The sequence below is a fragment of the Anomaloglossus baeobatrachus genome, chromosome 8 (assembly GCF_048569485.1).
Source record: "Anomaloglossus baeobatrachus isolate aAnoBae1 chromosome 8, aAnoBae1.hap1, whole genome shotgun sequence".
Lineage (NCBI taxonomy): Eukaryota > Metazoa > Chordata > Amphibia > Anura > Aromobatidae > Anomaloglossus > Anomaloglossus baeobatrachus.
Window position 1 is genome coordinate 240,093,415 of NC_134360.1, and position 24,915 is coordinate 240,118,329.

Sequence of the window (24,915 nt, forward strand, 5' to 3'; positions counted from 1 at the left end):
TTCTCCACTATTCCTGCAGATACCCATTGTTCTAGTGCCTTCTGTTACAGCCAAATATTTCACATTGTGATATTTTGCATTTACGGTAGTTCCTGCTTTCCTCCACCCAGACATGTCATGGTGTATGACCTGTGACATGAAGGTGTTTTCCACAACCTCACCTTTGCAGCAGAGTTTTGCTGTTCCTCACCCAGTTTAGTCTCCTACACAGCTGTTTCTATTTTAGTTTAAAAGAACTTGTCAGCAGATTTTTGTACCCTAAATTAATGTCATCAATGTAAAACATCACATCTGAAGAGTTGATTACGCCTATACTTTTGTATTATAAGTCTGCTTCTCTGTTTTCTTGCAATCCATGAGCAAATGTTTATGCAAATGCACTAGCAAGTGTGGGGGGTGGGGGGGCATGGCCAGCACTTCCAGCTCTCCGGCCTCTCTCCCTCTGTCAACAAGGTTTCAAAGACTGTGGAGAAAAAGGCTCATAGGGTCTTACCAGATAATGATAATTAAGGTGCACTCACCTATAGCAGTTGTGAAAAAGTCACAATACCTAAAATCACATAATCATGGATGGAGATTGCTGCAGCCCCGCAGGAATATTAGATGGATTTTCAAAGGAAAAATGGGGGTCACTGCTGCACTTATCACCAATGCCGGCCGGAATTATTATTCCAAGTCTTTTATTGCTTGCACATATACAAGTCAACGCATTTCAGGGGTCTCTACCCCCTTCTTCAGGACAGTATAGTAATGACAAGGATAGTGTCCTTGTCATTACTATACTGTCCTTAAGAAGAGGGCAGAGACCCCTGAAATGCGTTGACCTGTATATGTGCCTGCAATAAAAAAAACTTGGATTAATAATTCCGGCCTGCATTGGTGATAAGGCCGGCAGTGACCCCCGTTTTTTCTTTGAAAATTCGTCTGTCTTCTGTCAGTGAGTGACAAGTCACTCTCTCTGTGACCTGCTCCACTGCCCGAAATCTCGCACAGACGCCATCATTCCTGGGTGCAGAGAAGAGTGATCTGCCAGACACTGACAGGAGGACAAAGATGGAGAGAGGCTGAAGAGCTGGACGTGCAGGCCAAACCTCTTGCACTTGCTAGTGCATTTGCATAAACATTGGTGGATGGATTTTTAGAGAATGGAGAGACAGACTTACAATACAAAGTTATGAACGTCATCAATATTTCAGAGGAAGTTAGTCTAAAAATCTGCTGACGGGTTCCCTTTAATCACAGTGCCTCAACCTACATTTGAAAATGATGATCATTATCACCCATTGGGTATAATTAGTTAGTCAAACACCATAAAATAATTCCACGAAATCCTTGACTTTTTATAAGCGTACCTATAAAAAAAAATAAAAAAAAATTGATGCTATTTTGAAGGCAAATGGCGATCGCTGAAATATTGATGCGATCTACATTTCTCTTTTGTTCATTCACTTTGCATTTTATAATTGATAAATATAAACGATCAACACTTCCATCTTTGGAGGCTTCTTACTTTGCAGCATTTTTAATACACCTGCCTAAAATCCATTGTATACACACATCCACTCTCATCTAATCTGTTAGCCATGTCTGTCCTGTAGGGTCCTCGCACTTGTTTATGCATCACTATTTACATACTCTTTTCCTATAGGATCTGTTTGCCATGTCTGCCTGTATAGACCTTGCACTTGTATATACATCACTATTTACATATTCTCTTCCTATAGGTTCTGTTAGCCATGTCTGCCTGTGTAGCCTTTGTACTTGTTGATCCCCATTTTTCTGCCTTCTCCGGAATGATTAATCATCTTCCAGGATCAATACTAATTCATTAATGCTTTCATGTTTTAGGTGAAATGTCATCTTGAAGACTGAAGGACACCCCATGTACAGTCATCTAAGATGAAGAGGTTGTTGCTATAATCAACAGGAAAGACCTTGAAGGAAGTCCTGTCCCATATGACGTTGACTACCAAATGTCCATCAGCGAGACGTCTTGCTGTTCTTGGTCTTCCGGTGATTGTGCCCCTCCAGCTGAGCCTCTATTATAAGATCTGACCTCCGATGAATCTCCTAGAGCCCTGGTCATGACGAGTCCTGTGGGTTTTTGGTCTGTGAACTCTGTTCCATAATCTCACAAACGTCTATCATGGCTGGATTCCTGGAGAAGAAGCCTTGAGATTCTGCTTGTACTTTAAGAATTTTCCAAGTTTTCCTCTTTTGGTCCTTCTGCTGTAACCATGTCTTCCATTGACGCGTTGCCTCCACCGAGGGCCTCACCGAACCAAGAACAGATCCAGAGCGACGCTCTAGAGGAGCATACCGATCTGTGGTGGTCTAGGGAGCCGGTCAAGTCCATAGTTTGCTACTGTTTCTCTGTGCTCCTTATCTTGGCCTGTGGCATTGGTGGTATTGTACTACTCTCCACCACCACCAGTCGATCAGGAGAATGGAGATTGGCTGTTGGAGCGACACTTTGTATACTTGCCCTGCTGATTTTACTGAAACAACTCCTGAGCTCAGCTATCCAAGACATGCAATGTTTGACCAGGCGTGACCACATCAATATGCTGAAGAGTGGAGGATTATCCGATGTGTTGGTTTTCCTCGTAAGCTCCATAATTATCCTCATTTGTGGGATTTCCCTTCTTGTACTTTCTGTTGCTGGAGAATCTCCAGGCTTCCCTCCTATTCTGGTCACCATGCACAGTGTGGGGGTGACGCTGACCGTTGTGGGATCAATTCTCCTCGTTGGTGTCATTATATTCACTCTAGTGGTGTTTTGCAGATCTTGTGTTTCTAGTCGGTTTCATTCCCGTATTACTGAGGTCTTCTCCATCTCCGGGCAATTACATCAACGGCAGAACACCACTTCGAGTTTGGCCAATCTCATATGAGCTTATTCTATGCCAAAGTAACCAATGGCAGTGAGCTCTTCTGAATTTCACCAAAATCTGAGCCAAAAATTGTATTGGCTAGGATATAATGATGTCAGGATGAAAACCACAATGGTGACACGATCATGTTATGCTGAAATCATGATGAGTACATGATGATGTCATGTTTAATTTATGGTGAGATCATGATGAGGTCATAATAATGTCATATTGAGTTCATTGGTGAGATCATGAAAAGGTCATGTTGAAGACATGATAGGGTCATGAAGATGTCGCGTTAAAGTCAAGGTGAAATCATGACGAGGAATTGATGTGGTCATAATGATGTCACGTTGAGGAAATTTTAGGATAGACACATGGTAGGGTTATGATGATGTCATGATAAAGATAGGATTAGTATGATGTTATTTGGATGTCATGATGAGGACAGCAGCTGGGTTGAAGGAAATAATTCCCAATGGCCAGTTATGTGAACATTCCTAACCTTCAACTTAAAGGGGTGTTCTAAAGTCTAAAAGTTATCCTCGATCCCTTGGAGAGTAGATAACTTTCCAATCACTGGGAGTCTGACGGCCATGGCTTCACCGATCTGGAGACCTTCAGAGCTGAGGTTGATTGAATGAAGCGGTAGTGCGCACATTCTTAATGGGAATGCTGGAGACTGCTGAGCGGGCCGTTTGTCTGGTTCTCGGCGCGCCCATTAGAAGGAATAGAGAGGTGGTGCACATAATTGACCTCTTCTCCATTCAGCCGGGGCTCTTTAGATCATACTCTCTTGGGATCGGTGAGGGCCATGGCAGTCAGATGCCAGAGATCGGAAAGTTATCCCCTATCCTTTGGATAACTTTCAAACTAGAGAACAGATCTTTGCAAGAAAATCAAGGATGTTCCTTTTACAGTTATAGAAAATCCATCAAATATGTCCTCTAGAAATGAGCACTGATATAAGCGGCAAATTCTCATGGGAGTCATCACGGGTAATGGCAGAGAAAAGACTCCGTCCCTCCACACACCTGAAATCCTTGAGTCACTTTCTGAATACTGATCTCGAGGCTTGTACTCCAGTCACATCTGAAGTCAGATCCAATATTAATTTGATTTCTACATAAAATTTATGACCTAATAGATGAGCGCTAACAAGTGTCCTTGTCATGTCCAAGTGTCCTCTGCTGTCCCCGCTGCAATTTGTGGGGTCCTTGACCCGTCTTCTCATTCCTATGAAGTCACAATGGAGTCAAAGAACAAGAATTGTGCTCACAAGCCATGGTGGGAAACGAGCAATCAGCAGAGGAACCATCTACAATGTAACAGTGTTTATCTAATGATCAAACAAGAGTTTTTCCTTTGCAGGAGTTACGCCTATGATAAGGATAAGTACTTAGTGGCAAAGCCTGATGATAGGGGCCTCAATGCAGAAGCTAGAGCAATTTTTACATTGAAATTTAACACATTGCATGCTATACCATTCATTTTAATAGCATGTAATAATGCATAGCATTTGCTCTATTTGCATGTTGATATTTGCAAAGATAATGGTGCAATGTTGCATTGGCGGACATCGCCGTATCAAAGATTTATGGCCCCAAGAACAAAACACTATAGACATAAAATAGTTTCTACCAGAAAAGAGGCATAAAAATATGTTTTTCTTGTAGACTATGCGACATTTGCACCATGCTGCGATTTATTATTCAGGCCAAAAACAGCTAAGGGCGCGCTCACATATTCGGCTTTTCGCCAGTTTGACGGATGCGGCGCACGCCAGTACAGTATGATACAGTACAGTGGCAGCGCAGCAACTTCCGGGTCACATGCTCCGGTCACATGACAGCATGTGACCGACGCTTGTTGCGCTGCCACTGTACTGTATACACTGTACGGGCGTGCGCCGCATCCGTCAAACCGGCGAAAAGCTGGATGTGTGAGCGCGCCCTAAGGAAAACATGGCAGATCTGCACTGCCTCATTGAATAACATGGGTCCGAGTGCAATACCTATTTTTCTCGCATTGCACTCGTCATATTTGAGTTAACCCTTATGTGTATATACCCATTTCTTAGGGAAACTAGTTCAGCAACTGCAGCCTACTGGTGAAAAATATGGCTGTAGTGTATTAAAGAAATGCAAAAAGAGGAACAATTTTTCCAAAATCTTCCATAAAGAGCCCAAAATAATAACATTTAATTGTCAACTACCAGCTAAAAATGTGCAGATAGGTAACAATGATCTGATCGTAGATTTGGAGCCCTTCCTAAGCTGGAAACAGCAGCACCCCAACTGGAGCAATATGGTATTGCATGCTGCCCATTGAAATCAGTGGGCTGTGTGTGGATTACATGTATGGGCTGGGTCCCCCCAGAGAGGGAGATGGGCTTTATTTACTCCTCCAAAACTGGAAATCCCTTTTTTACACCAGTGGAGTATTTGGGATTGGGTTTTCTGAACCCGACACTATATAATAACAAGCATGGTATATGGATCATTATAAATCCCCATTAGTAAAGCCTTTGCCTATTACTTGCTGTGGCCCTGTAAGAGGAGAGCAGTACTGGAGGGCCGCAGTTTATGATACTTCAGTGCATAGTGACTGCACAGGGGTCAGCACCCCTCCCCCACATACATGACATTGCCTGTTTGCTGACTCCTTGTCTCCTGGTGTCACATAACAGCTGATGAGGATGTAAATTCTAGTGAAAACAACCCTCCCTCATCACTGGGTGTCACACATGTGCAGATTGTCTTGGACCTTGTCAGAAACCACAATAAGAATGCTCAAGTTTGCAAAATTCCAGTTCCATAGAATGCAGAACTCCTTCCAATCAGCCCCTCGGATGTGTCCGTCTCATCCACTACATAACACGTCCTGTTTACACTTTATGGCTATGTGCGCACAGTGCGTTTTTCGGGTGTGTTTTTGGCCTTAAAACTGCAGGACTTTGCTTCCCCAGCAAAGTCTATGAGTTTTCATTTTTGCTGTCCGCAAACATCTGTTTTTTTTACCTGCGTTTTTGAGTTAAAAAAAAAAAAAAAAAAAAAAAAAATGGACATGTCAGTTCTTTCCTGCGTTTTTCTGCGTTTTCCGCCCATGCAATGCATTGGAAAAACGCAGCAAAACGCAGAGATCAAAAACGCAGCCAAAAACGCACCAAATCGCAGCAAAAACGCATGCGTTTTTTGATGCATTTTTTCGACGCAGGTGCGTTTTAGCGGCTAAAAACGCACAAAAACGCAGCGTCAAAAAGACGCAGTGTGCTAACCTAGCCTATCATTTTATACTGATCTTGTATTGCATTTTATACTCTAGTAACAAGAGCTGCATTTAGAATTCTGCTGCCTTCTCCTGCTCCCCAGTCACTATCCCTTCACTGCCCCCTGTGGTGTGTTGGTGGGTTACCCAATATTTCATTGGTTACCAGCGTCCTCAGAAGCCGGCTCCCTGTTCACTGCACATTCAGTTGTTGCTCTCTCGCTGTCACACATGCAAAATCAACTGCCTTGTTGGAGTTCAGGTAAGGGCTATAGAGCAGCCATGGATAAGTAGCTGCAAGCATCTGAGCCGACAAAATACAAACCATCCGATCCATATAAATCCTGAGGTAGGAGATAAAAAAATAAAAAGTTTAACGCATGTGCTAAAATAACGAACATCAGCAGAATTGTGATTGCAGCTCTGGTGTCAAATTTGATGTATCAGCAGAATTGTGAATACAGCTCTGAATAAGATAAGTCTTAATATATTAACAGAACTGAAACAGCTTTACATAATAATATAATAGCAGAACTGTGATTCCAGCTCTGGATGAGATAAGTTTTAATATATTAACAAGACTGAAACAGCTTTACATAATAATATAATAGCAGAACTGTGATTCCAGCTCTGGATGAGATAAGTTTTAATATATTAACAAGACTGAAACAGCTTTACATAACAATAGAATGGCAGAACTGTGATTGCAGCTCTGGATGTGACTGGAATATAATGACAATAGCACAAAGTATTTGAAACATTGTATCTAGATTTATCCCTAGCAGTAAATACAAGCAGCACCCCACCTCTACTCACCTGGATCCACACAGCCTGCTCTATACAATGACCTCATGCGACTCCCATTGCTGTGGTGGTCCCAGGTCCTTTATAGGGGCCCCTACACTGAGGCCTTACATTGCAGTCATCCTCCAGAAGGTGCTGGGCAGGAGCCGGCCCTCCACTCATACAATCTGTCCAGAGCAGGAGGTATAGGAGGATTCTATCCTGATGCATCTGAGATGCTGATATATGAAGACGTGGTACAGACATAATATATTTTTACAATACAAAGAAATGAAGATTATTTAATGAGATGCTAATATATGACACGATATTAAAGACATTGTGATTCTATCTGCTTTGTTTTCTTTGTGTTTCTCTGGTATTATCTGCTAATTAATTATATAAAATATCTTAATAAGGGCTCAGCGCTACATTGCTGTGATACAAAAAAAAACAAATGAAGGAAGTAAAATGTGACCATTCTGTCAGCCTGGGACTCAACAAAGACTGATTTCTTTTACGACATAACATTGTAATGTCAGTATTACATTATCATATTGACACTATTGGTCTCATGCAGAGATGTATGCAGTGTTACCTGTATAAATCTGTATGTAGTGAGCTCCCTCTAGTGGTGGCTGTATAAATCTGTATGTAGTGAGCTCCCCCTAGTGGTGGCTATATAAATCTGTATGTAGTGAGCTCCCTCTAGTGGTGGCTGTATAAATCTGTATGTAGTGAGCTCCCTCTAGTGGTGGCTGTATAAATCTATATGTAGTGAGCTCCCTCTAGTGGTGGCTGTATAAATCTGTATGTAATAAGCTCCCTCTAGTGGTGGCTGTATAAATCTATATGTAGTGAGCTCCCTCTAGTGGTGGCTGTATAAATCTATATGTAGTGAGCTCCCTCTAGTGGTGGCTGTATAAATCTGTATGTAATAAGCTCCCTCTAGTGGTGGCTGTATAAATCTGTATGTAGTGAGCTCCCTCTAGTGGTGGCTGTATAAATCTATGTAGTGAGCTCCCCCTAGTGGTGGCTGTATAAATCTGTATGTAATAAGCTCCCTCAAGTGGTGGCTGTATAAATCTGTATGTAGTGAGCTCCCTCTAGTGGTGGCTGTATAAATCTGTATGTAGTGAGCTCCCCCTAGTGGTGGCTGTATAAATCTGTATGTAGTGAGCTCCATCTAGTGGTGGCTGTATAAATCTGTATGTAGTGAGCTCCCCCTAGTGGTGGCTGTATAAATCTGTATGTAATAAGCTCCCTCTAGTGGTGGCTGTATAAATCTGTATGTAGTGAGCTCCCTCTAGTGGTGGCTGTATAAATCTGTATGTAGTGAGCTCCCCCTAGTGGTGGCTGTATAAATCTGTATGTAGTGAGCTCCCTCTAGTGGTGGCTGTATAAATCTATATGTAGTGAGCTCCCTCTAGTGGTGGCTGTATAAATCTGTATGTAATAAGCTCCCTCTAGTGGTGGCTGTATAAATTTGTATGTAGTGAGCTCCCTCTAGTGGTGGCTGTATAAATCTGTATGTAGTGAGCTCCCCCTAGTGGTGGCTGTATAAATCTGTATGTAGTGAGCTCCATCTAGTGGTGGCTGTATAAATCTGTATGTAGTGAGCTCCCCCTAGTGGTGGCTGTATAAATCTGTATGTAATAAGCTCCCTCTAGTGGTGGCTGTATAAATCTGTATGTAGTGAGCTCCCTCTAGTGGTGGCTGTATAAATCTGTATGTAGTGAGCTCCCCCTAGTGGTGGCTGTATAAATCTGTATGTAATAAGCTCCCTCTAGTGGTGGCTGTATAAATCTGTATGTAGTGAACTCCCCATAGTGGTGGCTGTATAAATCTGTATGTAGTAAGCTCCCTCTAGTGGTGACTGTATAAATCTGTATATAATGAGCTCCCCCTAGTGGTGACTGTATAAATCAGTATGTAGTAAGCTCCGTCTAGTAGTGGCTGTATAAATCTGTATGTAATAAGCTCCCTCTAGTGGTGGATGTATAAATCTGTAGGTAGTGAGCTCCCTCTAGTGGTGACTGTATAAATCAGTATGTAGTAAGCTCCCTCTAGTAGTGGCTGTATAAATCTGTATGTAATAAGCTCCCTCTAGTGGTGGATGTATAAATCTGTATGCAGTGAGCTCCCCCTAGTGGTGGCTGTATAAATCTTTATGTAGTGAGCTCCCTCTAGTGGTGGCTGTATAAATCTGTATGTAGTGAGCTCCCTCTAGTGGTGACTGTATAAATCTGTATGTAGTGAGCTCCCTCTAGTGGTGGCTGTATAAATCTGTATGTAGTGAGCTCCCTCTAGTGGTGGATGTATAAATATGTATGTGGTGACCTCCCCCTAGTGGTGACTGTTTACATCTGTACGTAGTGAGCTCCCCCTAGTGGTGGTTGTATAAATCTGTATGTAGTGCGCTCTCTCTAGTGGCAGCTGTATAAATCTGCATATAGTGAGCTCCCTCTAATGATGACTGTATAAATCTGTATGGTGTGAGTGCTCGCTAATGGTGACTGTATAAATATGTATTTAATGAATTCCCTCTAATGGTGAATGTATACAATTGTATGTAGTGATCTCCCCCTAGTGGCTGTATAAATTTGTATGTAGTGAGCTCCCTCTAGTGGTGACTATATAAACCTGTATGCAGTGAGCTTCCCTTGGTAGTAGCTGTATACATATGAATATACTGAGCTTCCCCTAGTTTGGCTGTATAAATCTGTAAAGAATACAGCATCACTGTGTATATGCTAAGATATATACAAGCATTAAAAATGTGAAATTTAAACTGCATTACTGTTATATAGACTATACTTATAAAATGAAGGTGCTTGGTGCACAAATTCACCAATTCGTGTGTGCCCACCGGCCATATCAAGGTGTTCCTTTTTCTCGAGGAAACTTAACCTATGAGAAATGCCTCTACTGTGCAAAAGGTCCACAAATTTAAAGGGCAGGAAGGATCCTGCACTAATTTAAAACAGGAAGTTGTGACTGCCTCCTTAGCTCCTTCCATCAGCCCTGACTGTTTTAAATTAGTGCTGAATCCTTCCTGCCCTTTATATTTGTAGGTTTTTGGCCTATCTATATAGCAGTAACGCAGTTTAAATTTCACATTTAATCTTTGTACCCATAGTGGTGCACATAGTGTTCTGTTGCACATTGCAGCTTCTATAGTATAGCATAGCATAGCCATTGCAGCTTTCATCAGTTCACTCTTGCTTCATCCTTAGGAGGTGCTGGTCAGTTTCATTTGTGTTTTTATAGCTGTATAAATCTGTATGTAGTGAGTTCCCTCTAGTGGTGGCTGTATAAATCTGTATGTAGTGAGATCCCTCTAGTGGTGGTTGTATAAATCTGTATGTAGTGAGCTCCCTCTAGTGGTGGCTGTATAAATCTGTATGTAGTGAGTTCCCTCTAGTGGTGGATGTATACATCTGTATGTAGTGAGCTCCCTCTAGTGGTGGCTGTATAAATCTGAATGTAGTGAGCTCCCTCTAGTGGTGGCTGTATCAATCTGTATGTAGTGTGCTCCCTCCAGTGGTAGATGTATAAATCTGTATGTAGTGAGCTCCCTCTAGTGGTGACTGTATAAATCTGTATGTAGTGAGCTCCCTCTAGTGGTGACTGTATAAATCTGTATGCAGTGAGCTCCCTCTAGTGGTGGCCGTATAAATCTGTATGTAGTGAGCTCACTCCAGTGGTGGCTGTATAAATCTGTATGTAGTGAGCTCCCCCTAGTGGTGGCTGTATAAATCTGTATGTAGTAAGCTCCCTCTAGTGGTGGCTGTATAAATCTGTATGTAGTGAGCTCCCTCTAGTGGTGGCTGTATACATCTGTATATACTGAGCTCCCTCTAGTGGTGGCAGTATAAATCTGTATGTAGTGAGCTCCCTCTAGTGGTGACTGTATAAATCTGTATGTAGGGAGCTCCCCCTAGTGGTGGCTGTATACATCTGTATATACTGATCTCCCCCTAGTGGTGGCAGTATAAATTTGTATATACTGAGCTCCCTCTAGTGATGGCTGTATAAATCTGTATGTAGTGAGCTCCCTCTAGTGGTGGCTGTATAAATCTGTATGTAGTGAGCTCCCTCTAGTGGTGGCTGTATAAATCTGTATGTAGTGAGCTCCCTCTAGTGGTGGCTGTATAAAACTGTATGTAGTGAGCTCCCTCTAGTGGTGGCTGTGTAAATCTATGTACACCAACTTCCCCCTAGTAGTGCTGCAGATTATCTGCTGTTTGTTACAACATACTTATGATGGCCAATCTAAATCTATTTTATTCTAAGGTTGTCAGGCCATTTTCATGATCACACATCTTTGATGATCCGTGACTCTAGCAATATCAATGTCAGTGTTAGTTTAACCCTAGAACGCATACCTGGGGCTTCGCAGGCCTGCTATTTCATTTGTTTTCTATGGTAGATTGAATTGCTTGCGCGTTCTAGGGTTAACAGATGATCATTCTGCTGCTTTGCCCCCACTGCTTTACACTGCAGCTTTGCTTTTTCTAACAGGCTGCCATGCATAAACTCAACAAGTGAAATCACATATGATTTCTACAACAGCAAACATTGGAAACCACAAGTAACTGAACAACAAAATTTGGATTTTTTTTTTTATTAATGCATAAGATGCAATGACCCTGAGGAATAACAAGAGACTCTGATTTGGAGCTTCGGCTGTGATTGGAGTGTTGACCATTTATGATAAGAAGCCAGGTAATCATTCTCATGGTCTTCATAGGTGACATCATTTTCAGATATTGAAAATGATGAATCTTGATCCAGTGTATACGACCACAGGCAGTGGATACATCAGGAATAGCAATCATCATGAGCCCAGTACATGCCCTACGACACTTGGTCTTCATGGTTCTTACCAGGACCTCCAGATGTTCATTAAAGACTATGTTCTCCTTCACTGTCATCTTCAGAAACCAAATAAGAAGGCGCAGAACTTGAGGATTCTTATCTCCTCAAGTCCTAAAGTTCTCCATGTAGTTCACTCAAATCCTCCTCATCCAGCTCTTCTCGATGGTCACTAGGTTGGATGTAATTGTCCTCTATAAAGCCATCCTCATCATCTTGTGGTGGAAGGGGCACCCCTGGCAGCTCATTCTGAGACTCCGTAATCCATTCGTTCTCAGGTAGGGGGCGATGCCGATAGCTGCGGAAATACCGGTGGAAGAGGTTGCATTTGGCAGCAGCGGCAATGAGAAGGGACAGGGTGCCGGCGATCAGCACAAATCCCACCAGGTACGGCCAACTTCTACCCTGAGAAAGTGGAGCGATTGGAGAGACAGAGGCTGTGAAGAAAAAAGAAAAAACATCAAGGTTGAAATTCAGACCCTCACAACTCTAAAAGGCAACATTGTAGCTCGGGGACATCTCACAACTTTCCGGGGTTCCTAAATTGCACCCCTTTTCCCTTCTAATGTTCTTAGCCTGGATGATTTACTTGCAATGTGAGGTTGTGTTAGATAAGATTTATTTCTAGCCTCCAACTTAAGCAGGGGAGTAAACAAAAGTTAAAGGAGGCCCAAAGAAAGAGTCAAAGTAGGACATAGAAGCCCAGTGGTCCTGATTTCAGACAGCCTCAATTCTTCACAATTTCTTGTAAAAAGGCCAGAGGGACCCTCGAGCTGTACATGGGTAGAGGAGCCTTGTCTGCTTTTAGCACAGCCGATGAAGAAGGGGAATCAGACCAACCTATGCAGAACCTGTCACGCACGGACTTGGGGTGGCAAGACACAAAACAAACAGGGGTTTCACCACAATAAACAAGGGGTACAATGGGGATACTTTAACAATGGTTGGCCCTAGTGCTATAGAAGGAGATGATGTGGCTGTACCCTACTCTCCTAGCCAGTCCCTATACAGGTTGCGCACCTGTCGCTGAGCAGGATACCCGAAACCCTGAGAGATCCTGTAATAACCCTGGCTAGTGAGCTGGCAGGTGAGGATCGCTAGTCCCACCTCTGCACTAATACAAGGGGGAAAGTACGACAGAAAGATTAAAGCCCGTCTTTACGGCTGCAGTCAGACACCAGGACTGAAGCTTACACCGCATCAAACAACAAGGGCTCAGCAGCTCCTTCCACCTCGAGGCCAAGCTTCAGAATGAATTAGAATAGATGGCAAAGAGAGACTCTGGCCCCGATCCTGTCACAAGTCTCTAAATGCAGAGAGACGACTGTCTGTGACAGAACCCCACATTTTCCGCGGGATGGCTGCTTCTTTAGCATTTGCTCATTTTAATTCTCGACCATAGGAGTCTCTTACAAACTAAAGTAGTAAACTTCAGGACATGCTGAGACTTGTAGTTCCACACAAATCTCCTAATATTCTGGATACCAAGCTCTTGTTTACAGAGCGACAATAATCGTGCAGTTAAATATGAGCAGACGGAGGGCGTGCGCATTATTATTAACAGCCTTGTACAAACAAGGAAACTGGAAGGAGCCGAGGACTCGGCCGTGACGACAGCGTAAACATAAAGCCGAAGTCACATATTAAATGGACGATGCCAAAATACTGCGCTCCTGTATCACACCCAAAAGCTGCAGTGTTTGCGATCACAGCAGGAAACTTTCCCTTCCTTCTCCCGGGGGACAGCGCTACAAATAATCAGAGTGCGGAAGAATCAACTACAAAGTGCAAAAACAGATAGAAGTGAAGACCTGGCCCCAAAAATGAATTATACCCCCCAGTACATATTATGGGATATATTCCTCTCTTTATTTAAGCTGGGTGACCACCAATAAGACCACCAGAGCTGTTCGATTAGTGTTCCCATCTAATTTCCTCATTATCAGTTTTTAAGACCATTTGAAGGGTTTAACAATTCCGTATAATTTCCCCCATGCTTTACACTGCAGCATTTAGTACATAGAAAAATGATTTTCAGGACAGAATGATTATAACTAAATACGTAGCTAAATCACAGTAAGAAAAAGGAGATTATTGGAAAAGTGCTACACATAGTCAGAGGGGTGGAGCCTCAGTGAAGGGGAGGGGCTTGAAAGGCTTTCTGTATAATACAACTGATAGTTTAGTAGTAGATACATGCCGGACCTGATGTGTCACTCTTAGGTCCTCTCATACAGCCAAATCAGATCTCATGCTTTGCACTTATGAGAGGCAATGCCCCCGAAACACGTGTCTGCACATTGAGATTCTGGTTTGGCTTTTATCCTAAGTCATATGATGGATATTGACTTTTAGGATTGTGACTTCCAATAGACGACGCCAGAGTTCAAGGCCGCTTACTCTGAAGAGACAATTTTCATAGTTTAGAAGTGTAATACTGCCCCCTGCTGGCGGGCACAGGACACTGCTGATGTAAAGGAGGAGAACCAGAGAAAGTAGACCAATTTCTATAGGAGACGTCCTGGTTACATGTTTCTATTCAGTGACAGAAGCAGAGATTATGAAGAATTGATGCACAAAGTCTATGATAAAGTTATAAAACTTTTCATTAAAGATAATTGTTGCATAAAATAAAACCTTTTCAGTTCTCTTCTCGCTTTGCCTGCTGCAATGTTGAACGTCATAAAGTGACGCCGCAATAAATCTTATATATACGATGTCAGTATAGAGGCAGGACGCTACTCACTGTGGTTGGAGGACGAGCTGGCATTGGAGATGTCGCTGACGTCGCGGACGTGGCGCTGGACGACCTCGCTGTGCCCCTCGCCCGCAGTCTGTACATCCAGTTCCCTTTTTTCGATCAGGGTCGGACAAGAGCAGAAGTCACCAGACGCTGGCAGAGACAAGAGTCATGCGGGTTCAGTGTCTTACTCATTTCCTTATACTCTGGCAGAAAAGTAAGTAAAATGCCATTAAAAATGGACCTAAAGGGGAATCCTGACCCCGGGGCAGCTCTTCCATGTCTGATAGGAGGGGGTCTCCCATGTCTGATCAGAGGGGTCTCGCTCCTCTTCTCTTATCTGACACCTTGATTCTTTTGACCTGCTACAATAAGAGTTAAGGCCCCGTTACATGCTACGATTTATCTGACGATATGTCGTCAGGGTCACGGATTCTGTGACGCACATCCGGTATCATTAGCGACGTTGTTGCGAGTGACACCTATGAGTGACTCCAAACGATCGCAAATAGGGTGAAAATCGTTGACACGTCGTTCACTTTCAAAATATTGTTCGTCGTTTTGATCGCAGCAGACATATTGCTACGTTTCACACTTTGCAAACGACGAACAACATCCACACGACCGCCTTGGTCAAACAATATATCGCTGAACGATTTTGCGTCGTTTGTGAGGTCGTTACGTGTGACCGCTACAAAACGACCTATGAGCGATCTCGGCAAATCGTAACTACGATCTGGTCGTGTCACATCGTTTATGAGATTGTCAGATAAATCGTAGCGTGTAAAGCGGCCTTTAGGAGAAAACTATTCTCCTGGTAAGTGACATCCAACCTATAAATGATTTATTACACGGTGTATAGACAAAGGAGACGCCACCATCGTTTTATATGTTGTGCTAGAGAACAGAGCAATAAAGAAAGCACCCGTACCCCGGCTCCGTTCCATAATGAAAGGTGGTTGTCCGACTGTAAAATATTTTTTTTTTAGGCAAGGATTGTTTGAAAATAACAAACGGTGACATCCCCACATTCCAGGGCCCCCGCAGATCCAGCACAAGCCCCCACGGGGAAGAAATGATGTCTGCTCCATTCAGAAGTCACTGCCACAAATATTTCAGTGCTATGACTTCCAAACAGAAGAGACACCACTTCCAGAGACGGTGCCGACCTCCAGAGACGGTGCAGACCTCCAGAGACGGTGCAGGCCTCCAGAGACGGTGCAGAGCTCCAGAGACGGTGCAGAGCTCCAGAGACGGTGCAGAGCTCCAGAGACGGTGCAGAGCTCCAGAGACGGTGCAGGCCTCCAGAGACGGTGCAGGCCTCCAGAGACGGTGCAGGCCTCCAGAGACGGTGCAGGCCTCCAGAGACTGTGCAGACCCTCCAGAGACTGTGCAGACCCTCCAGAGACTATGCAGGCCTTCAGAGACGGTGCAGATCTCCAGAGACGGTGCAGACCTCCAGAGACGGTGCAGGCCTCTAGAGACTGTGCAGAGCTCCAGAGACTGTGCAGACCCTCCAGAGACGATGCAGGCCTTCAGAGACGGTGCAGACCTCCAGAGACGGTGCAGGCCTCTAGAGACTGTGCAGAGCTCCAGAGACTGTGCAGACCCTCCAGAGACTGTGCAGACCCTCCAGAGACTGTGCAGGCCTTCAGAGATGGTGCAGATCTCCAGAGACGGTGCAGACCTCCTGAGACGGTGCAGACCTCCTGAGACGGTGCAGGCCTCCAGAGACGGTGCAGACCACCAGAGACGGTGCAGAGCTCCAGAGACGGTGCAGAGCTCCAGAGACGGTGCAGACCTCCAGAGACTGTGCAGAGCTCCAGAGACGGTGCAAACCTCCAGAGACGGTGCAGACCTCCAGAGACGGTGCAGACCTCCAGAGACGGTGCAGACCTCCAGAGACGGTGCAAACCTCCAGAGACGGTGCAGACCTTTACTATTGGACAACCCCTTTAATTTAATCATCTGAGTTTGGGGGTTAGATCAGAATAATCAGCCTCCATGAATATTAATATTCTTACTATGTGACCTGTTACTGTATAGATAATTAAAGGGGAACTCCATTCAAAACTACGCGCTCTCTTTCTTTGTGTATTGGATTTGATGACCTTTTGACATTTAAGGGGTTCTCCGCTTTGGATAATTCCTTTTTGTGTCCCTCAACAATCAGCAAATCCCAGTGTCCTGCTGCTGAGACCTCAGCAATCATCTGTGCTCTATGGAGTGACCTGGAAGCAAATGTTTACATTTCCCTGCAGCACCCCCACAGGAGAACTGAAGCATTACACCATGCCTGTCTGCTGTTTTATTGCTTCCTTGTGTCTTATAAAAACATTTTTACAATGTTTTGTGACCTGCAGCTTTTTTTATAGAGCAATGTCATTCTCAGAAATGTCATGGTTTTTCAATTCCCCTTCCTCATGAATCGTCCACTGAATGTTCAGGGGTGATTGATATTCATAACCCTAATGTAAATATGGTAACAAATATACATAAAAGCTAAGAACAACCCATGCATCCAAGCAGCGCTCGCTGATCTGCAGCCATCCAGGATATAAACCACCAACTCCCATCAGACAGGTTCTCAGGACATGATGAGAGTTGCAGTTTTACAAAGGGCTCATTCATACGACCATATTTTTCTGTGAAAACCCCCCCAAAAAACAATGAATCGGACTTAGCTAATGTGGACAGTGCAGATGAAGGATTTTTTTTCACTGACCGAATCTGATCATGAAAAAAAAATTGCAGCATGCACAAGCTTCTTCCACAAATCAGACTCAGCCATTCAAGTCTATGGCTACGCAAAAAAATCGGATGCCCCACGGAGCCGCAGTTTGGCATCGGAATTTTACGGATACATTGCAATTCTGTAACATAGGAAACTGTCACTGGTCCTGTAAATGATTAACTGCTGCTGCTGAAAAAAAACGGATTGTACCCGGATGACAAGTGAGAAAATAGTTGCCTGAGTTTTCTGGATAAAACTTTTTTTATCTCCTCATATGAACCTACCCAAAAACTGTAGAGCGGCAGGTTGGCGAGTATTGCACCATCGCTCTTGTGTGATGTTCAAATACTGGAGATCTCATGAGTGCAAATGTATTCACTAAACGACCCCCATACTGCAAAACTGCAACAATATTGTAGCTCTGGTGATTACTCAGAGTTGGGCGTCACAGATGGAATTATATGATCCTTAATGCAGACGTCCAAGCCCAGATTGCAATGCAAGACCGCAATGCATAGACTGCAATGCATAGACTGCAATGCACGGTCCACAATACACAGATCGCAATGCACAGACCGCAATGCACAGATCACAATGCAAGACCGCAATGCATAGACTGCAATGCACGGACCACAATACACAGATCGCAACGCACGGACCGAAATTAACAGACCGCAATGCACAGACCGCAATGCACAGATCGCAATGCACAGATCGCAATGCACAGATCGCAATTCATAGATTGCAATGCACAGACCGCAATGCACGGACCACAATGCACAGACTGCAATGCATAGATCGCAATGCACAGACCGCAATGCACAGACCGCAATGTGCATACTGTAATGCATAGATCGCAATGCAAGACCTCAATCCATAGACTGCAATGCATGGACCACAATACACAGTCCGCAATGTACAGACTGCATTGCAAAGATCGCAATGCAAGACCTCAATGCATAGACTGCAATGCACGGACCACAATACACAGACCGCAATGTACAGACTGCATTGCAAAGATCGCAATGCACAAACCGCAATGCATAGACTGCAATGCACGGACCACAATGCACAGATCGCAATGCACGGACCGAAATTAACAGACAGCAATGCACAGACCGCAATGCATAGATTGCAATGCACAGACCGAAATGCACAGATCGCAATGTACGGACCGACTGTGGCTCTCCCAACCCGAATGTCACATTTTCAACTATGTCTATAGGGCTCTGACGCTCGTGTCAATAAAGCCACTGACAACTCTCAGTCCATGCTCCAATCACTTTACACGGATATCAGCATGAGCTAACTATGGACTGGATTAGCCGTCATATTTTGCACCTTTGGGGATACTGTGTGGGTGCAGTGCCAGACACACAATACTACTGTATGGGGGCGCAAAAACAGGAGGCTAGTACTACTGTACAGGGGCACAATAGGGAGACATTACCATTGTATGGTGGCAGTGAGACACCTATTCTCATTATAGTGCAGATAAATAGGTTCTGAACTCCACAACTGGGCAGCTTATATGCATAGTTGTACACATTAATTTGCATAATAACTGATTACTACACATTGACAGCTAACTCTTCTAACATATTTTGCAATGGAGTATTGGGAAGAACTGATTTTTCAAACATTGAATTTATATCGATATATGATATTATTATTGGGGGGTGCTACTGCTATGGACAATAAGAAACACGCTGCCACTTTAAGAGACAGAAACCTCCCCGTGTTGAGGGGTAATGGAATGTTCTGCTCCCCCTGCAGAAAGTGTGCTAATGGACAGCCCGAGTGTAAGAAGAGAAGTGAGTTTCTGTTTTGCTTTTAGAAGCGTGTGAAGGAACACACAGCCGGTGCGTCTCGGAGGATTGGAGTTTTTCTTCTGAATCGAGAGAGAGACTTGCAGATAACAGGGAACAAGCGAGGAATCTGAAGCAAAAAGAAGATTTTGATCTCTTTACCCCGGCCCAGGAGAAGTGCGCACCTCCGGATGAGACTGTTGTTGGGGGCCCCCGGGACTGGATCCCCAGCATCACTGTGAGTTGAATATTGTGCACATACTAGGGGCTGAAGTAGGCTTCAGTAGGTAGAACACGGCATCCGTGTGGCCCGTTTAGCAGAGGCCAGAGAGGTTACGTGCAGAGTAGCATTGTACCTGACTGTTTTTGTGTTTCTTGAACCTGTAATGGTTGGAGCACCGTGCTATTGAGCGGACCAGCTAGAGAATACAAAAGTGTTGTTAAATCCCGTTTTGCAACTGTATACCCCGTGCCTGAAGCTGCCTTCTCCACATCTTTCCCCGCCTGTTAATAAGTACACCCTTGTTGTTCGCACCTCGTCTTGTGTACTGTAACTTACTCTGCACTGCGGTGGTCCTCTCGGCCATCGCTTCAAGTGGCGCTACGAGCAGGGTACGGTCACCAAGATGGAGGCAGCAGACAGCAACAGCGGGGATGCTAATGTTAATGTGGGTGCTGTGGGCAATGGTGGAACCCTTGCAAGGACACTTCCAATGGGCACCATATTTAGTGTGCTACCAAAATTCGATGGCAATAACATGGCACTGTGCGACTGGGTGTCCCGGCTGCAGAGCACCCTGAAAGTGTATAACATCGGCCCAGAGCTTGAGGTGGACATCGCTTTGACTGCCCTAGAGGGAGAAGCCCGTAGAAACGTCTGTCTACAACCAGAACCCACCCGTAGTACAATGAAAGAGTTAGTTGGATTCTTGGAAGAGATCTATGGCGAGACTGCTAGCGCGGGACATCTTCGCGCCAAATTTTTTTCGAGGCTGCAGCGGGAAGAAGAAGGGATCTCTCAGTATGCAACAGCACTACAAGAAGTGTTAGCGGAGGTCCAGAGAAAGGAGTCAGATGGACTCGGCGGCATAGGCTCTACCGACCGGATACTCCGGTAACAGTTTATTCTGGGATTGCATAGCGTATCCTTGCGGCAAGCCCTGGCAGAACGGGTCCGAGCGAATCCGGCTCTTACTTTTCGTCAAATCCTAGCAGAAGCAGTAGCCCGAAGTAAAGAAGAAAGTTACGCATCTGGAGTGGTGCACGTCCAAACCGCCACCTCCAGAGTGGACCCAAACTGCCAGGTGGGACTGGTCCAGGTGGTGCAAGATTTACAGAAATCCGTTCTCAACGTACAGGAGAAGCTGACCCAGATGGAGCAAAGAATGAGGGACTTGTCTGGTGAACATCCCTACCCAGCTGCATCCTCCTCCTTCCAACCTGGCCCATCATACTCATGTGGCGCCCCTGACCTGGTCAGGCACCACTGAGTACTGCACCCATGCTGGGGACAGTACAATACAGGTAATCCAGAAGGCTGACCGAGGTGTGACTACACAGGCGCATAGTGATCAGGTCTCACACATGTACCTTTGAGAGGACCCCTGGGGATCCCAGGAGGGGGAAAAGCCTTCACCTCCACTGGAATAGTGGAGGGGGCCAAAAGCCTCCATCTCCACTCAAGGGGTGTGGTAGAGAGCCTGGTTGCTAGGTGGCGTAGGCAGGCACAAGGGGAAAAGAGAAGGAGGAGTAAACAGTTTGCAGCAGAGTGTGGAGGAGTGAGGAGCATGGAAGTGAAGCTCAGACAGGAGCAGCAGTGAAGGTCCCACGAGTGAGCCGGTTTAGTGCAGAGTCCAGGGAGCTCAGAGAGGAGCAGACCCCTGGGGCTGTTGCAGTCTAACAGCGCCCGCGCAGTGGCTACCGACGGGGGAGAACGGTCACCTAGGAGTGCTACCCGAAATCCATCTTCAGCTAAAGAGAGAGCACGGAGTGGGAAGTAAGGAGACTGCTAGGGAGTACCAGGCCCAAACGGGCGGCAGATCCCGGAGCGGGGATAGATCCACCTTTCCTTGCTAAACCTGCCGGTGTGGGGCCCTCAAAGCCCACACCACAACACCCAAAAGCCGCAGCCACGTAGCCACAGTTAGGGCCCATAGTTCACAGGAGGCAAGCAGCTGGAGTGATCTGGTCCAGGCGACAAGCAAACGGCAACCAAACGAAGGGGAGAGAGGCACCAGCAACTTCCCTGGGTGACCCCCATAGGGACTAAAAGTCGGGGTTACCCCAAACCACCAAGGGCTAAGGAAGGCGAGTCGGTAGTCACCATCAACAGTCAGCCTGAAGGATACCTGGTTCCAGCCTGGTTCATCCCAGCTACGCCCGGGTTACTCACCCTGCCATCTAAAGTGAGTAAAACCCCTGAAAGACCTTCTGCTTGTGTGGAGTTATTCTGCGCCTTGTGGTTCCACACACTTACACAGGGCCCTGGGGCTTGCCTCACTCTCAGGAGGCTATTACAACTGACTGCACCCACCATCAGCCCCAGGCATCCCTTAACCTGCAGTGGCGGTCCCCACTGACCGCAATTCTGAGAGTGGCGTCACGACAATCCTAGAAGAAGATCTCCTACCTGTGACAGGATCCAGCCGAGTGGAGTCCCTGAAGGTAATGCACCGACACAACACCTCTGGGGCTTCACATCTGGCGTCACGAACAGGATAAGGACTAGACCTGTTCAGACAGGTGACCATGTGCCTGGGCGGTCCGCTTGAAAAATTGGAAGCGCCGCCATATTGCCACCATGAAAAGCGCGCTGAAAAACAACAGCAGCCCGCGCTGGGAGAAGTTACCGCCCACGAAGAGGTGTGGCTACCCAGAGATCCCCTGCAGAGTCCTGACCTCGCAAGTGAAGAGAGCGGAGGCGTTCAGAGACGTCGGGACAGAAAGGGAGCCAGAAGCCTGCTGCTGGAAGAGGCAGAGCAGAAACTGAAGAGCCTGCTACTGGAGGCAGCGACGAGTCCGCTGCTGGGAAATCGTGCAGAAGACGGCGCAGAGGAAATGGCGTCTGAACGCAGAAACCCAGAGCCAGGCTCCGCTGCCTGGTGGTATCGGGAACTTGCCCAGTTCTGCGACCGACTGGAGACCCGGGTCGTAGAGCAGATCAGAGAGGAACGCATGGAGCTTCTGGAGATGGCTGCAGCGGTTCAGGCCTACGAGGGGAGAGCCACGCGACGAGTGCCAGACCGAGCGGCGACGACTCAGACCCTGCTGATACCACCGATGGGTGAGTCCAGTGTTGCCCCTGCCAGCGCGAGTGCCCCGACCCCTGCTGCCACGCCCGCGGTCCCTGAAGAGGCGTCCGGCGCGGCGACGCTGAAGCAGGCCGCAGCAACGCCCAGTCCGGCCCGCAAAGATCCGGCTGCCGCCGCGACCCTTATCCACGCCGCAGGTGTGACGCTGACCCAGGCCGCCGCCATGCTAGGCCCGGCCCGCCAAGCCCAGACCGCGGCAGCAACGCCCGGCCCGCCAAGAACCGGCCACAGTAGCGATGCCCGATAAGACTCCAGCTGCGACAGCGACGCTGATCCAGGCCGCCGCCATGTCGGGCGCGGCCCGCCAAGACCAGGCCGCCGCCATGTCAGGCGCGGCCCGCCAAGACCAGGCCGCCGCCATGCCAGGCGCGGCCCGCCAAGACCAGGCCGCCGCCATGTCAGGCACGGCCCACAAAGACAAGAAGGTACCTCTGTTTACTCCGGCCCGCAAGGCCAGAGCGGACACCGCTCCCCAGTCCAAGGAAGTCCCTGCTAGGAAGTCCCTGATAGGTGCGGACCCCGAATACTGGAGACTGAAGGCTGACCTGGAGGCCAAGTTCCCACAGGAGATGGTGGACCGGTATCTGCTCCCTCCGCACCCCCCCAAGGCGACTCCTGCAGCAAACACGCCAAAGAGTCCCCCGCCCGGGCCTGCTGATGAAAGTCCATCCCCAGCACTGCCACGACAGGAGTGTTCAGAAGAACTAAGGGGGAGAGGAGGACAGAAAGCTGAGGAGCTGACTCCGGAGCCATCAGCAGTGGATTCATACCCCGAGCCAGAGATGTTGCCATATTCCCGCTGGGATGAAGAAGACCTGGCACCGTCTGCTGAAGAAGATCTGCCCAAAAGCCTCACCTGGGAGCTTGTAAGCTGTACCCCGCAGAATCCAGTCCGCAAGACACGGCGCCGTAGCAGAACCAAGTTTTCCCCTGCACCGCAGTCTCCAGAGAATAAAGATGAAGTCACGGCCAGAGACTTAGAGGAGAAACGGTTTTTGAGAAGAGCCAAATCCCAGGTCAGAGGTCCACTTTGTCGAGGTGTAGTAGAAGATTTCAGCCTAAAATCAGGATACGGCTTCATAGTAGCACCTGGTATGAAGGAAGGCATCTTTGTCAACAGAAGAGACGTTAGAGCCCATTTGCCCAGAGGACATCCTGGAAGAAACCTAAGGATGGGAGATTCAGTGGAGTTTACCATGCATCAAGGAGAAAGAGGCTGGTATGCACTCGATGTAACACCATGTCCTAAAGAAAAAGAAACAGATACAGAAGAAGAAAGGAAAGATAAAGAACCCACTGATGAGACCACCACGGACGATAAAAAAGGCCGAGAAAGCAGCAGGTGCCGCAGCCCTACAGGCCCAAGCCCTGGTGAGGAGGAATCCACATAAAGTAAAGAAAGAAGCATAGAAGTTCCCAGTTTGACAAGTTTGAAGTTTTTGCAACGTTTATAAGTTTAAGCATGTGCCCACATGAACTAATGTGAGAAACCCATGAACCTTAAGGCTATGAACTGGCTATAGCCACAAACTCTCGCAGTGTACATAGTTACCCCAGAGGCACCACCACCAGAGTCAGCCTGTTTAGGGGCTTGGCTCGTCTGCAACCAGGGAGCACGTCCATTATGGGGCCTTGGCTCACCTGCAACCAGAGAGCATGCCTGTTTATGGGGCCTGGCTCTCCACCACAAAGAGGGTACCTGGTCAGCACCAACTGTGGAGGCCGCCTCTACATCCTGCCAGAAGAGGCTGAAGGCGCGGATCCACCAGGCCAGGTATACCCTGAAACCACCAGCCCATGAAAGCCGCCTCTACATCCTGCCAGAAGTGGCTGAAGGCGCGGCCAACGTGAAAGGGTTTTGGGTGGGTTAACGGACTTGTGGGTGGAGGGTGGTGATGTATGGTACCTGGTGGTTTTAAATGTTTTACCATGTTTTAATGTTTTATGCATTTTAAAATGTTGTCTTGCAGCCCGAGGACGTGCTGGTGATAACTAAGGGGGAATGTGGCGCCCCTGACCTGGTCAGGCACCACTGAGTACTGCACCCATGCTGGGGACAGTACAATACAGGTAATCCAGAAGGCTGACCGAGGTGTGACTACACAGGCGCATAGTGATCAGGTCTCACACATGTACCTTTGAGAGGACCCCTGGGGATCCCAGGGGGGGGAAAAGCCTTCACCTCCACTGGAATAGTGGAGGGGGCCAAAAGCCTCCATCTCCACTCAAGGGGTGTGGTAGAGAGCCTGGTTGCTAGGTGGCGTAGGCAGGCACAAGGGGAAAAGAGAAGGAGGAGTAAACAGTTTGCAGCAGAGTGTGGAGGAGTGAGGAGCATGGAAGTGAAGCTCAGACAGGAGCAGCAGTGAAGGTCCCACGAGTGAGCCGGTTTAGTGCAGAGTCCAGGGAGCTCAGAGAGGAGCAGACCCCTGGGGCTGTTGCAGTCTAACAGCGCCCGCGCAGTGGCTACCGACGGGGGAGAACGGTCACCTAGGAGTGCTACCCGAAATCCATCTTCAGCTAA

The 24,915-nt window shown here is 46.7% G+C and overlaps 2 protein-coding genes across 8 annotated transcripts in view; one reads left to right on the plus strand and one right to left on the minus strand.

Annotated features, from left to right (window-relative positions):
- TMEM125 (transmembrane protein 125) overlaps nt 1–7,274 on the plus strand; it is a 35,517-nt gene extending 28,243 nt beyond the window's left edge. For both annotated transcript variants that reach the window (XM_075320437.1, XM_075320436.1), the window contains exon 2: nt 1,849–7,274. In XM_075320437.1, the coding sequence (XP_075176552.1) occupies nt 2,238–2,894 (657 nt within the window). In that variant the 5' untranslated portion in view covers nt 1,849–2,237 and the 3' untranslated portion in view covers nt 2,895–7,274. The remainder of the gene's footprint in view (nt 1–1,848) is intronic.
- Nucleotides 7,275–11,534: 4,260 nt separating this feature from the next.
- The window catches only part of C8H1orf210 (chromosome 8 C1orf210 homolog), a 358,767-nt gene continuing 345,386 nt past the window's right edge, over nt 11,535–24,915 (minus strand). For all 6 annotated transcript variants that reach the window (XM_075320441.1, XM_075320444.1, XM_075320442.1 and 3 more), the window contains 2 exons: nt 14,548–14,694; nt 11,535–12,238 (listed from right to left, as the gene is read on the minus strand). In XM_075320441.1, coding sequence (XP_075176556.1) covers nt 11,916–12,238; nt 14,548–14,694 — 470 coding nt within the window. In that variant the 3' untranslated portion in view covers nt 11,535–11,915. The remainder of the gene's footprint in view (nt 12,239–14,547; nt 14,695–24,915) is intronic.